Here is a 13,584-nt window from a genome sequence, read left to right as displayed (position 1 = left end):
TCTGTGTGTGTGTGTGTGTGTGTGTGTGTGTGTGTGTGTGTGCGTGTGTGCGCGTGTGTGCGCGTGTGTGCGTGTGTGCGTGTGTGTGCGTGTGTGTGTCTGTGTGTGTGTGTGCGTGTGTGCGCGTGTGCGCGTGTGTGCGTGTGTGCGTGTGTGCGAGTGTGTGCGTGTGTGCGCGTGTGTGCGTGTGTGCGTGTCTGCGAGTGTGCGTGTGTCTGTGTGTGTTTATCAGTCACTCACCTTCCGCCCGCCTGAGCTAAGGCGAAGAGGTGTCAGAAAGGGGTCAAACATCATGTGGCTGGTCTCGATGTTCACCGGAGACTGCCTCTTCCCGATGGCGCAGAGGTTCCATGCCGAGTTGACCAGGCCCCAGAAGGATGGCACTGCAAAACAAAACAAAAACAAATACAAATACAAAATAATAAAGACAAAACCTATAAAACAATAGACATGAAACCAAAAGAGGTAGAGAGCATCCATTCACTGCCCAAGGCTAGCCTTGGCACAAGCTACGCTGAGATTTATCATTTAGAGGCACAAATCCCAAGGTCATGCTCATTTATTTGTGCAGCGAAACACCACCGAAAAATCCCAACCCCAACAACAGCAACAACAACAGCAACAACAACAACAACAACAACAGCAACAGCAAGTTTGCCTTGTAAGAGTTACGCCGAGTGTCACTCGGGAGTGCATAAGATGCATTACAAACCCAAGTGCAACACAGGGTCTGGAATTCATCATTTGGACAGTATCTGATAGCATGGATTAGATACAGTCCAGACACATTTGGGTTAGCTTGTTCTGCGGCAAGATGGCATTCAGCACTGGAATGCCTCATGAACGTGTAAAGCAATCTGTCACGAGCCAGCAGCGACTGCCATGCCCTCCACTAGGCAGGGTTTCTGATTTATGCAGGCTTCTCTCGCAGCCAGGAGGATCAGGAAAGCGATCAGTTGTTATCATCACTGATGTACCACAGAAACCCACAGATGAGCCTTGGGCAACCTATGCTGATAGGGGGGGGAAGGAATAAGTAACATGTTTGTTGTGACAGGGCTGAAATTTCCGATATTCTCGCCAAATGATGAATGATTGTCATTTGGCAAACACAGGATACTGCTAATGATGTGCTCCCTCCCTCTCTCTTTCTCTCTTTCTCTCTCTCTCTCTCTCTCTCTCTCTCTCTCTCATTAGTACACCTCAAACCAATCTCATCCTACAAGGTGCAGGGATGGAAGGGCCTTGGAGGGGAGAGATAAGTGCTCGCAGGGCTTGAGAAATTGTCTGGCTACTTCATCAATGACATCATTAACCCGTGGTGCTATAATTAAACTCAGGTTTGCCCCTGCTACCATCGGTGTGGCGTGCTGCCTCAGCAAACACAAACTTCACAGCAGTGCTCCATTCACACCAGACAGACCTGTAGAGCAGTCATTTACCACTCAGTCATTTCCCCCCCACATTGTTTTATGATGCAGCCTCATGCTCAAATTGTTTAAATTCATTTTTCCCCCCCTCATCAATCTACACTCAATTACCCCATGACAATGACAAAACAGGATTTTAGAAACTCTGTGCCCGAAGGGAGTACCTTTCGCAGCGATTACAGACTCGGGGGACTTCTTGGGTTTGACGCAACAAGCGTTGGGGATTTGGGGGATTTTTTGGCATTCTTCTCTGCAGATCCTCTTAAGCTCCGTGAGGTTGGATTGGGGACCGCTGGTGGACAGCCCTTTTCAGGACTCGCCAGAGACGTTCGATTGGGTTCAGGGCTCTGGCTGGGCCACTCAAGGACTTTCCCAGAGTTGCCCATAACCCTCTCCTGTGCAGCCTTGGCTGCGTGCCTAGGGTCATTGTCCCGCTGGAAGGTGAACCTTCAGCCCAGTCTGAAGTCCTGAGTGCTCTGGACCATGTTTTCTTTAAGGGTGTCTCTGTACTTTGCTCTGTTCTGCTTTCCCTCAACCCTGACCAGTCAGCCAGTCGCTGCCGCTGAAAAACACCCCACAGCTTGATGCTGCTACCACCATGCTTCACCGTTGGGATGGCACTGGGCAAGTGATGAGTGTGATGAGTGTCCAGACACGACGCTTAGAATTGAGGCCAAATATTTCAATCTTGGTTTCATCAGACCAGAACATTTAGTTTCTCACAGTCTGAGAGTCCTTCAGGTGTTTTTTTTTTGCAAACTCCATTCAGGCTTTCCTGTGTCTTTCACTGAGGAGAGACTTCTGTCTGGCAGTGGTGGTTGTCCTTCTGGAAGTTTCCCCACAGTGAAACACAGGATCTCTGCTGCTAAGCCAGATTGACTATCGGGGTTCTTGATCACCTCTCTTTCCCAGGCCCTTCTCCCCTGATTGCTCAGTGTGGACAGGCGGCCAGCTCTAGGATTCCTGGTTGTTCCAATCGCCTTCCATTTAAGAATTATGGAGGCCGCTGTGCTCTTGGGAATCTTAAATGCAGCAGAAATAGTTTTTGTAGCCTTCCCCCATACTGTATCTGTGCCTTGACACAAGCCGGTTCCTTCGACCTCATGGCTTGGTTATCGCTCTGATATGCACTGCCAGCTGTGAGACCTTAAATAGACAGGTGTGCGCCTTTCCAAATCATGTCTAATAAATTAAATTTACCGCAGGAGGACTCCAATCAAGGTGCAGAAACCTCTCAAATATGATCAAAAGAAGTGGGAGGCACCTGAGTTACATGTCATAGCAGAGGGTCTGAATACTTATGTCAATGAGATTTTTTCTGTTAAACAAATTTACCAAAAAATCTAAAATCCTGTTTTTGCTTTGTCATTGTGGGGTATTGAGTGTAGAAAAATTATTAAAACGATTTTAGCATAAGGCTGCAACATAACAAATTTGAAAAAGTGAATGCACTGTACGTACTGCACTGCACTGTTTTATATATGTATCATATGTGTAGTATACGTATTATACGTATATATGTATTATATGTGTGTTTCCATATAATACAAAAATATGTTATTCAGCCATTGACATCAACATATTGATCAATTATATTTTTAATATCCAGTGAAATAATAGCATTTTTGTATTATTAAATATTAGAAAAAAAACGAAAAAGAATAGGGACAAAGTTTTAAAAGCTTTTGTAGTGAAATTCCCATATGAAGAAAGCATATGAGCGCGCGCACGCGCACACACACACACACACACACACACACACACACACACACACACACACACACACACACACACACACACACACACACACACACACACAGACACACACAGCACAGGCTGTCAAGTCTATAACTGAAATGCCACAGTTATTACTTTGCTGTTATTACTTTCCTGCACCACTATTTGAGGAATGTACTAGTTGGTCAAATATGGCCTTTGCCTTGACTTTCTTTTCTTGTGACATTGATACACAGAGACCCGAGTTCCAGTATCTGAGCTGGTGCAGCATGCTGCAAGGTGTCACGCTCCCCGAAGCACAACGCCAGATAAAATGAATGACTCGACTAAATTGCTTTAAAGTTGCTTTAGACATAATCATCTGCTAAATGTCAGTCTGCAGGGTGGTTTCATTATACCACCACCTAACTCGGGTTATTAGAGGAACGGATTAGTCCGACTCGACGGGGCTGTTTCCTGGACTTTGCCTGTTAATGGGTAGGGCATGGGCAATCTTAATGAAATTCTTCATGAAAAAAAAGAAAAGAGAAGAAAAGGGAGGGAGGGAAGGAGACATTAAACCTGCTCTGTAGGGGCAAGAGCGGAACTGCTGATCCGAGTTTTGTGTGTAGTACGTAGGATTTACACTCACGTCTGCTGCGGATGATGTGCGCAGTTCGTGTGTTATCACAGAGCCTGTCAAGATACAGCAGCCACATCTTCATGCTCGCACAGACAGAATCAGCAGGTAAGCACAAAAAAAAAGGAAAAACAAATGGCCTCGTTTTAATAGACACGATACATGGGGCGAAGAGGGAGGGGGAAAAAAACACAGAGAATCCCCCCTCCACAGAGTCATGGAGGCTGGAACACAGAGGGAGGGAGGGAGGGAGGGAGGGAGGGAGGGATGAAGAGCGAGCGAGCGAGTAAGAGAGAGGGAGGGAGAGGGAGAGAGTGCTTGGCACGCTTTGAGTGTAGGGAGGGGCAACAGATGTGTCTGGCTGACTTCGCCACGAAATCCTGACCCGGCATCCTCCCGTCGCCGGAGACATCCGCTGTATTACAGCACCCTCAGCGGGCGCGAGGAAGCTGGGGTTCAGTGACAGGGTGATGCGCGCTCTCTCTCCCCGCCCTAAGTGGAGAGATTAAGGGCTGATATGCTCCACGCGACCCACCCATCCCCCCCCCCCCCCCCCCCCCCCCCCGGCAACCCCTCTGAGCGGCTGTCCCGTCACCGCTGATCTGTAAATGCACCGCAGGCTTTCAAAGATCTCTGGACGTAAACATACGTGGCATCTGTACACAAACATGCTGTTAGTAAATTGATTGCCAAATACGGAGCTGTAAAAGTACGTGTGTCGTGCACGTATATGATACACGCACGGAGATCACAGCTCTGGTTCCTTTCCTTCCATCCTTCTGAGTGATTTGATTCTGTTGATGGATTGAAATGCTTTTCACTCATTAATTTTCAGGGCTATCTCGGCCGCATGCCTTCCCAATACAGCACTTGCCACTGATTGACATGTAACTATCAACCAAATTAACAAATAAAGGAAACTGGTAAAAATCATTAAAAGCTTGTCAGCACATTAAAGATTTGTAAGGCTATTTCATGTCTCCTCATCTCCCCAGAGGTGACTCTAATGAGCGGAGGCCTCGGTGTGAGCACCATTTTGACTTCTCTGGTAATCAATTATGTCGCTCCTCTGGCTGCACTTTGGGGGCGCTTTATGTGTTAGGTGACCTAAATAAATGTCTGTTTCCAAAAATAATGATGTAACCGTGTAGTAATCCCCTTTGCTGAGCCGAACACTGACATTTGGTTGGCTGGTTCTGAGCAAATTCACTCTCTGAAGGAGAGACGGACCCAAATTTGGTCAAAACTGCACACACCCTGCTCAGAAAGTACATAAAGGCCACACCGACATGGGGTCAACGGTTGCCGCTGGGAGGCACGGTGGGTGCCTTTTGTGTCAACACGGGGACCCCATTCGAAAGGTGGGCTGAAAAAGCCCCTTTGCGTCAACATCACAATTCTGCACCACGATGTAAAACCTGCCAAGGTGAAATCGGCCGCAAGCACCGCAAGCACTGCAAGCAGTCTTTGTTTCTGTATGCTTCCTTTGAAATTCTTAAAAAACACTGTCTGGGGTTTCTTGCTAACAGCGATGAAATTCTACATAATATATTCTAGGGAGAGGTTGAGAGCTACCCTTAAATGCATTTTGTTCAAGTGTGCCCTTTCAAGTGGGATTCCACAACAAAAGAGATAATGCTAATCTGATGCTTTGCCTAAAGTGTATCTTTTTTTTGTGTGTGTGTGTGTCTCCTCTGCCTGATGTTCAATAGCTTAGTCTGCCTATTGCCTCATAACTGCTTATCTGCCAAAACTGTTATCAACCCATCTTCTGTTGACCTTAGCATGAAATGCCCTCTGAAAGGATTAAAAGGCAATTTGATTATCAGTGTTTTCAGTTTTCTATTCTTTGTTCGACAATTTGTGCGGATCACAAGTGTGTATAGAACACAAATACTAAGTATAGATTGTTCTACAAAAGTCACAATGCGAAAGTTAAGATCTGGGAACAAAGATGAATTATGTTTACAAAAAGTTTAAGTTAGGATCAAGAAGACTTTTCTATTCAGTTTAAAGACAGCTGATTCTTCATGCCTGCGAGAACAGACCCGGAAAACAAATTAATGAGATATATTCATCCACTCTGGAAATCCGAGGCAAAGACAGCCATGACACTCTCTCAGTGTTATAATAGCTCAGCAAAACCCATATAATTTATTCCTTTGCTGTTCAACAGGAGCTTCGGGGCTGAGGATTTGACGTCAACTGAAAGATTTTTTTTTTCCTTCGGAATTATCTTCTGGCAACAGTGCAGCAGTGGAAATAAACCACAGAAAATAAATATAAATTCTTACTAATATCTGTTTTAAAGCCAATGATGGAATTGTCTTTAAAACTTGTAACATTGGCAAAGCATTAGTAAATTATACATCAATACCTGTCTGGGAGTGAATCATTTTTTTCCGTTACTAAGGTTATACTTTTAAAGTTTCTACCCTCCAGCCTTCGTGAGTAGCTGCAGTGTGATTACCCAGCCCGCCCCAGTGTCAAACCACCATCGTCGTGTCTTGCATCAGATTGGGCGTCATCTGAGGTATCCCTGAAAGTCTCTCCTAGTAATTGGAATTACATCACGAGACACATTTCGCTGTCCAGATAAGCCAAACAAAGTCTGCCGGCCGTGACGGATTGCACTGAAAACCGTCTGTAATAACGGGTGATTCTCTCGCCCCTTGGGGGCTTCAAGATGTTATCTCAAAGCTGACGAGTCAGCCACTCCCCCCCCCCCCCCCCCGCCCCGCCACTGCCGCAGCCACTAACTTTGTTGATGCCGGTGATGGACCAGGCAGGCAGGGAGGCAGGAAGGGAGGTCTTCTACTGTACCCCACTGGCCTTGCACTATTGCATTTGCACCAGCCCAAATTTCACTAGATTGCATTTTAGCCAGCGAGTGCGGAAAAGGTGTGTGCCTCAGAGCTCATTTGGTGTGAGGGTCCACCTGGGAGGAGGGAGAGTTCAGCCTTGATTGCATACGCCCAGACATCACACCGCGGAGGGGAGGAGAGACAGAGCATGGAAATGAAAGACATGCAAAAGAGGGTGGGGAAGGTTACAGATGATGTAAGCTGACACACAGGAGCCCAAGTGAGCAGGGGAACAGGAGGAGAATTTTCTCTCTCTCTCTCCCTCTCTCTCTCTCTATCTCCCTCTCTCTCTCACTTTCTCCATCTCTTTCTCTCTCTCTCTCTCTCTCTCTCTCTCTCTCTCTCTCTCTCTTTCTATCTCCCTCTCCCTCCCTCTCTCTCTCTCTCTCTCTCTCTCTCTCTCTCTTTCACTCTCTCTATCTCTTTCTCTCTCTCTATCTCTATCTCTATCTCTATCTCCCTCTCCCTCCCTCTCCATCTCTCTCTCTCCTTCTCTCCCTCTCTCTCCCTCTCCTTCTCTCTTTCTCTTTTTCTCTCTTTCTCTCTCAGTATTCACTGTGGATCGTTTGTGAAAAGCCCCCAACCTTCCTTTTAAACACCATTTTAAATTCAATAACATTAAACGTCATTGCTACATGCTATCTCCTCATCTCTGGGCAGACTTTAGTCGCTCTAACACTGAGAGACTGATTTAATATCTTTATTCATAATCTGGCCAAAGTTAATGACAAATTTATCTAAAAAGAGAGACAAAGTGAATTCAAACTCGAGCACACTTGAAACGAGTCTGATGCAATTTCAAACATGTTTTTGCCAGTGTACCCTTGAGTGTGTTGCGCTGCATCCTGCCGTTGTCTACAAACACAACAATTATATAATCTTTTTGAAATAGACATACTTTCTTCCAGTTTTTACTTTTCTTTAAAATATAGGAGACATAAACTGCATTATTTAGATAATATTATAATAAATCACAGTGCACTGACCACATATATCTGCCCATATTGCTACTCTATATGAGTTGTGTTTCCTCACTGAATAGATAAACAGTCTTCCCATCCCCCGAAAAAAAAACTAAATACAGAAAGATTTACAACCATGGAATGAAGGCTAGCATGCAGAGGGTTTGTACATCTACATTTGACCCTAACCTGCACACTGCACAGTACATTCACAGATTAGCATCTCCCTTCCCACTCTGGCACAGTGAGACGGACACACACGGTTTGCTATTGTGAGAATTTTTTTTTATGTTTGACCAGGGATCCTGAAGGATTAAGAACACATTTGGCCCAATATGATAGCATGGAACTGTGGCCAGAACTCCAGAACAGTCAGATCTACCCTCCAAAGCCCAACAGTGATCAGACTCGCAATTATGCACAGCAATGTTACAGCCCAGAGAGCAGAAGTATGCAGCGAGTGTCACTGTGCCAGCTGCAATGAATCTGTCAACTGTGGTGTGTCTGTTCCTGGCCCCCTGAACATGCTGATTTCAGCTTTTACATAGTGTTCTACACACTGAACTGTCTGGGACACAGTTTGTGTGAGTGTGTGTGTGTGTGTGTGTGTGTGTGTGTGTGTGTGTGTGTGTGTGTGTGTCTGTGTGTGTGTGTGTGTGTGTGAGTGACTGAGTGTGTGTGTGTGTGTGCGTATGTGTGAGTCTGAGTGTGAATGTGTGTGTGTGTGTGTGTGTGTGTGTGTGTGTGTGTGTGTGTGTGGGTGGGTGTGAGTGACTGAGTGTGTGTGTGTGTGTGTGTGCGTATGTGTGAGTCTGAGTGTGAATGTGTGTGTGTGTGTGTGTGTGTGTGTGTGTGTGTGTGTGTGTGTGTGTGTGTGTGTGTGTGTGTGTGTGTGTGTGTGTGTGGTTTTAACTTATTCTTTATAAATTGACCTTGTCTGCACTTAGCTCTTTCCTGGCATGCTTTCATGTGTCAAACACGTGTCTCCAGTTTACTTCCTAGAACTCGTGGTTTGACCCTGCCAAACAACAATAATTGCAGCAAAATGTATGTGAAAAGAAGACTGTCCAGCAAACTGCATTACTCTAAAGAACATCATGCCACGATTCTCATTACACAACACCAATAAACAGCTTTCCAGTTCAGCACACACGAAATAGAATGGAAACAGCGCGTAAGTTGGAGTGTGTGGGACAAGACAATTTGATGGCTTCCAATCAATGTGTGGGGGGACAGATGGCAACTTCATCCAAAGAGGGGGAACTGAGGACAGATTGGACTTAACACTGGATTGGACAGATGAATGAAAACTCAGCGGTGCTTTTTACACTGACACTGGCAAATGAAGTGTGAAGCCCTTCCCTGACAATCGTCACAGGGAATCTGTCATATGCTATCCATAAGCCGACTCTAGTCTGTCTGTGTGCCTGTGCGTGGCCAAAGCCTAGAGAAGTGCTCCATAGCCTTGGCGTTGGTTGTTGGCCTGGGCTCTTTCAGAGGGAAAAGAGAGGGGGGGGCGGAAAAACTTCTACAAAATGGAAACACGAACAGACGGCTGTCACCGAAACACATGTTCTATGTAGACGCGCGTGGCAGGCAAAAAAAAAAGAAAGAAAAAGGAACCACCACCACGGAACGCGGAACACCATCCATTACTCTAAAGAAATTCAGGCGAACCATGTAAAAAATGCATCATATGAATGAATTATCGTGTCATTCAAATTAAATAAAATGACCGTGACCATACATGTGGCGCGGTGGGGTAATTAGGATTCAACGCGTTTATTATAATTTGCCCCCTTTGCTTCACAACCAGCAATTACAGATACTGCTTTACCTCATTTGCAGCCTGTTCCCTCCTGAAGCAAAACATACCAACCCTGGCTCATATTAAGTCAGGCAACTGCTTGTTTTCTTCTCTGACCTATTTGTACTAATGGGAGTGCTGCTCATTGAAAGCACCCATCTTGTGTTTCTCTCTGATGCAAACCTCTCACAATGAATGGCAAAGAAAGCCTCGCATCCTCTGCCACATTAGTGTCAGCTCTCCTGTTCTCTCGCAAGGAATGCCTGGCGTCTCTTGGCTGCTTAGGAACAGCACAGGCGGTAATGGCCAAGCAAAGAGCAGGACGGCCGCTGTGTCATGGACAGATCAGAGGTGGAAGTAGAACCTCGGAGGCGGCTTTGTCTTTCGATCCCAGCGATCGGGGACACCGCGCATCACGACGGTGAGATCCTCAGTCTATCCCTCTGGTATTACCCCAGAACACAGTAGCGCACGTGTGCACATTTCACTAGCAAAAAGTACTCCCACGCGCAGGAAGGAATTAAGCTATTTTGGATGCGTTTGAAATAGAAAACAGAAGAGGTGGGTTCAGAGCCAAAGTGCCAAGGGAGGTGAATTTGCTCAGGCTTTTGTATCCTGCCAAATGCATATCGAATCAGGGAATTTACTCACAGATTAATTATTTCCAGCACCAGGCATTCTTTAAAAACAGTTCCACTTTATTTTCGCTAACCTTAGGATCTAGGTTATTAAAACTTAATTAATTAGTACAGATTTGTAATACAAGCGCACATCGCCACAAGAGGTACTTACGGTTTCGGCTACAATGGAAGGGTAGGATTAGAGTAATTTGAGTAATATGTACTGAAATGTAATACTTGAATAACTTAAAGACATGGTACCCAAGGCTACATTTAAATAAAGTGGGACAACTTATTCAAATTCAAACCTTACCATTCACATAAAAAAATACAGTTTCCTTTTACACACAGTTGCCAGTGACTTAAACAATGTTAAACACGTACAAATCAAATACCAGAATGAGTGAGGCTTCGACATTGATAATACATTTAATATTACGAGCAAGTTCAATCTGTGTTTGACTCTGAAAAGCACATCATATTTCCATTTCAGCTGAGCACAGTTCCAGCCATTTAAACTTGCTCTTCACTGCGTAGGAGTGATTTTTTTTTCCCACTCCCATCTATCTAACTATCCTCACCATCACTTCATCTCTCTCTCTCTTTCTCTCTCTCGCTCTCTCTCTCTCTTTCCTTCCCTCCCACCCTCTTCAACTCCCCCTGTCGCTTCCTCCTCCTCTGCAAGAGTTTCAAGGGCGTGTGTGCAAGAGCTGGCTATGATCACAGAAAGATTTGGTGACCTACTTTCACAGACTGTATATAACACATTTATGTTCTGTGGACTGCTAGATCAAAATATACTATATAAATGAATTTATCTTTCTTTTTTTTTTGCCTGGAGTTGGGTGACGCAGATAAACGTCATGAAATCCCAGATAAAAAAAAACTTGCTGGTAACAGTGTCAGATCTTCTCCACTTAAGCTTCTTTAATTGGCTTATGGGATATTAGCGTGGAAAATTGTCTGAAACAACAGATGCTTTGCCTTCCCTCAATTACCCCCCCCCCCCCCCCCCACACACACACACCCCTCCAGCAAACATGCACCCCCTCTTTACAACACAGCACACCCACGTGCTCCCAAATTCAAATGCATTCACGCACAAGCACATAGAAAGCAGAACAAGACGTGATCCAGTGTTTATTCACTCAAAACAGCAGACTGAGTCATGTTTGAACAGTCCTAAAGGCTTCTATTCACAGGCTGTTGGGAAGGATGCAGCTTGGCTTGTGCACCAACAATACTGTTGCCATGTCAAGCCCACAAACAGCACAGCTGAGCAAGTTGTTCCAAATAGATTCCCTGGACCTGTGCCGACGTATATGTTCACCCGTGTGCCTTATTCAATAAGCACGGAGCGTTCTCTACACTGACGACTGAAGCGGTCACTATAAGACAGGTATCGTTGACATGCTCTCATTTCATGGGGAGTGAAATCACATGCGAAGTGGGGATGAAAAGGAATCAGGCGCAGCAGTGCTCTGTGGGAGGAACAGATGCAGCATTCTCAACCAGCGAGAAAACATTCACTGCACCTGGTAGGTGTGCGGTACATTGGGATTCAAAGAACAATCTGTTATTAGGGGTGGACGGATCCCAAAGGGACACTTTACCTGGAACAAAGCTCCCTTGAACAGCGTCTTTATAGGCCCACCAACCATCATGAAGCTTTGATGATCCAGGCTGAGCTGCAGAGACAAAGAAGAAACAGGACAGGCCATAGTTAATTCTATAAAGCTTTCACACAGAACGCCACATGTCATGTTGTCATTTATTTAACGCATTCAATCATTTACTGTGGGTCCGAGATTCGAAAAAGCCTGTTTCATTTTTTTTTATCAGCACTTGACATCTGCATGAGTGCTGACCACGTCCAAAAGCACCCCAGTGTGACTTTTAAAACACACAGGCTGGGAGATGTAGTCCCACATGTGCGTAGTGTTGCACTTTGATGTGTGCACATGCATTAAGTTTGGCTGGGAAATTCCTTCATGTATCATGTATGCTCCCAACCAAGAGGGAAACTAGGTCAGGATGGAAGCCGACTACTGAGTTGAACATTCAAACGCACTCCCTATCATTGCTATTCTCCTCATCTCTCTCTCGCCCCTCACTCCTGCTCGCTCTCTCTCTCTCTCTCGGCTGGCAACAGGTTGCTTTGTATCTGATCAAAACTCCCTCCTGCCCCTGCTGCTGCCTGGGTACGTTGCACGACATCAACATTCAATCATCGGGGTGGGGGCCTGCCATGCAGAATTCATCGAGTACGGCTGGTGCATTATGCAATACTCCTTTCCATTCATAGGCATTATGATGCATTGTTAATATGTTTTAGTTTAAACAGATCTAATCTCCTATGCACGCGTGACATGTGTGAGTTGTGTTGACGTTAGAGTAATTGGTTGAAGGGTGGGTCACTCAGGGATGTCTAGGCACAGCGTAATGGGGTTATAGAGCGTTGTGCACTTGAGGTGAGCAACAGGGGGCCTTAGCTGAGCTCCAATTGGTCTGAACAGGCTCATGGAATGGCACTACAGTTCCCCCCCCCCCCCCCCCCCCCCCCCCAAAAAAAAACACTTTACCTGAACCCCACTTCATAAGACTGACATGTCCATGTCATATGTGTGTTATGTCAGATGTCATACGCATCATGACAGCTGACGTCCACTGATTTAACAATGTTGTGTTACCATTATCAGTAATTGTCATGACAACCCTCAAAATTGTATGTGCCACAACATCTTAATGTCACGTGTTATTAAGTTGTTATAATATCATAGAATCATGACAACTACAGTTTATGGTGACATGACACTGTTACGTCCCTGAAGACTGATTGGTTTAACTATTTATGACCGTATATATGACATTTGCATTGACAAGATTATGACCTGGTTATGTTGCAGGGTTCAAGTAAAGTGTTACCAAATACAAATAGGCTGAATAGTACCTAACCTCTAAGAGCAACCAATACTTTATGCTATTGTCCTTAATAATATTAATATTAATATTAATAATAATATCACCTTCTAATATTCATCTGTTTGTGAATACATATGTGTTGTTTCCATTTGAAGCACTAATGCTGGCAAATGCAGTGATATTGATGACAGGCACCATTTTGCGTTAGTGCAGTTGTTTGGCAGTCCTCACCAACCCTTTGGTTTAAGGACTGTAAGATACCAGTTTGGGCATGACTGGTTCTTCCACTACCAATGTCAGCTATGAAACAAAATTCAGACGGTATCGCAATCCCGCTGTGAAAAAATGGCAATATGACCAAACCCTTCATGGCAGACTATTGAGCTGGCCTTTTTTAAGAGCCTTCAATGCGGTGTTTCGGTGACGCAATCACTACTTGAATGGTTCTGCTGGTAGACAGTGGTGACTCCAAGGACATGTGTTTTTAATTTCCAGGGACGGCTTCTATCTAGACCCCTTTCTGCATTTGTTATATAACACAGATTATTGACTCATTTTCTGTCATTCTATAACTACCTTTTTCATGCCAGTGTGTCATTTACATTATTCCGTGTAGCAGACAC

At 45.1% G+C, this 13,584-nt stretch overlaps 1 protein-coding gene across 1 annotated transcript in view; it reads right to left on the bottom strand.

Moving 5' to 3' along the window:
- The window catches only part of LOC105907875 (carbonic anhydrase-related protein 10-like), a 28,155-nt gene that overhangs the window by 11,795 nt on the left and 2,776 nt on the right, over window positions 1-13,584 (bottom strand). Inside the window, exons 2-3 of the mRNA XM_012836279.3 lie at window positions 11,653-11,727; window positions 241-383 (exon numbers count right to left, since the gene is read on the bottom strand). Of these exons, the coding sequence (XP_012691733.1) occupies window positions 241-383; window positions 11,653-11,727 (218 nt within the window). The remainder of the gene's footprint in view (window positions 1-240; window positions 384-11,652; window positions 11,728-13,584) is intronic.

The sequence above is a fragment of the Clupea harengus genome, chromosome 1 (genome assembly GCF_900700415.2).
Source record: "Clupea harengus chromosome 1, Ch_v2.0.2, whole genome shotgun sequence".
NCBI classification, from domain to species: domain Eukaryota; kingdom Metazoa; phylum Chordata; class Actinopteri; order Clupeiformes; family Clupeidae; genus Clupea; species Clupea harengus.
The sequence above is the reverse complement of the archived record's forward strand: the minus strand, read 5'-3'. Positions and strand labels throughout refer to the sequence as shown.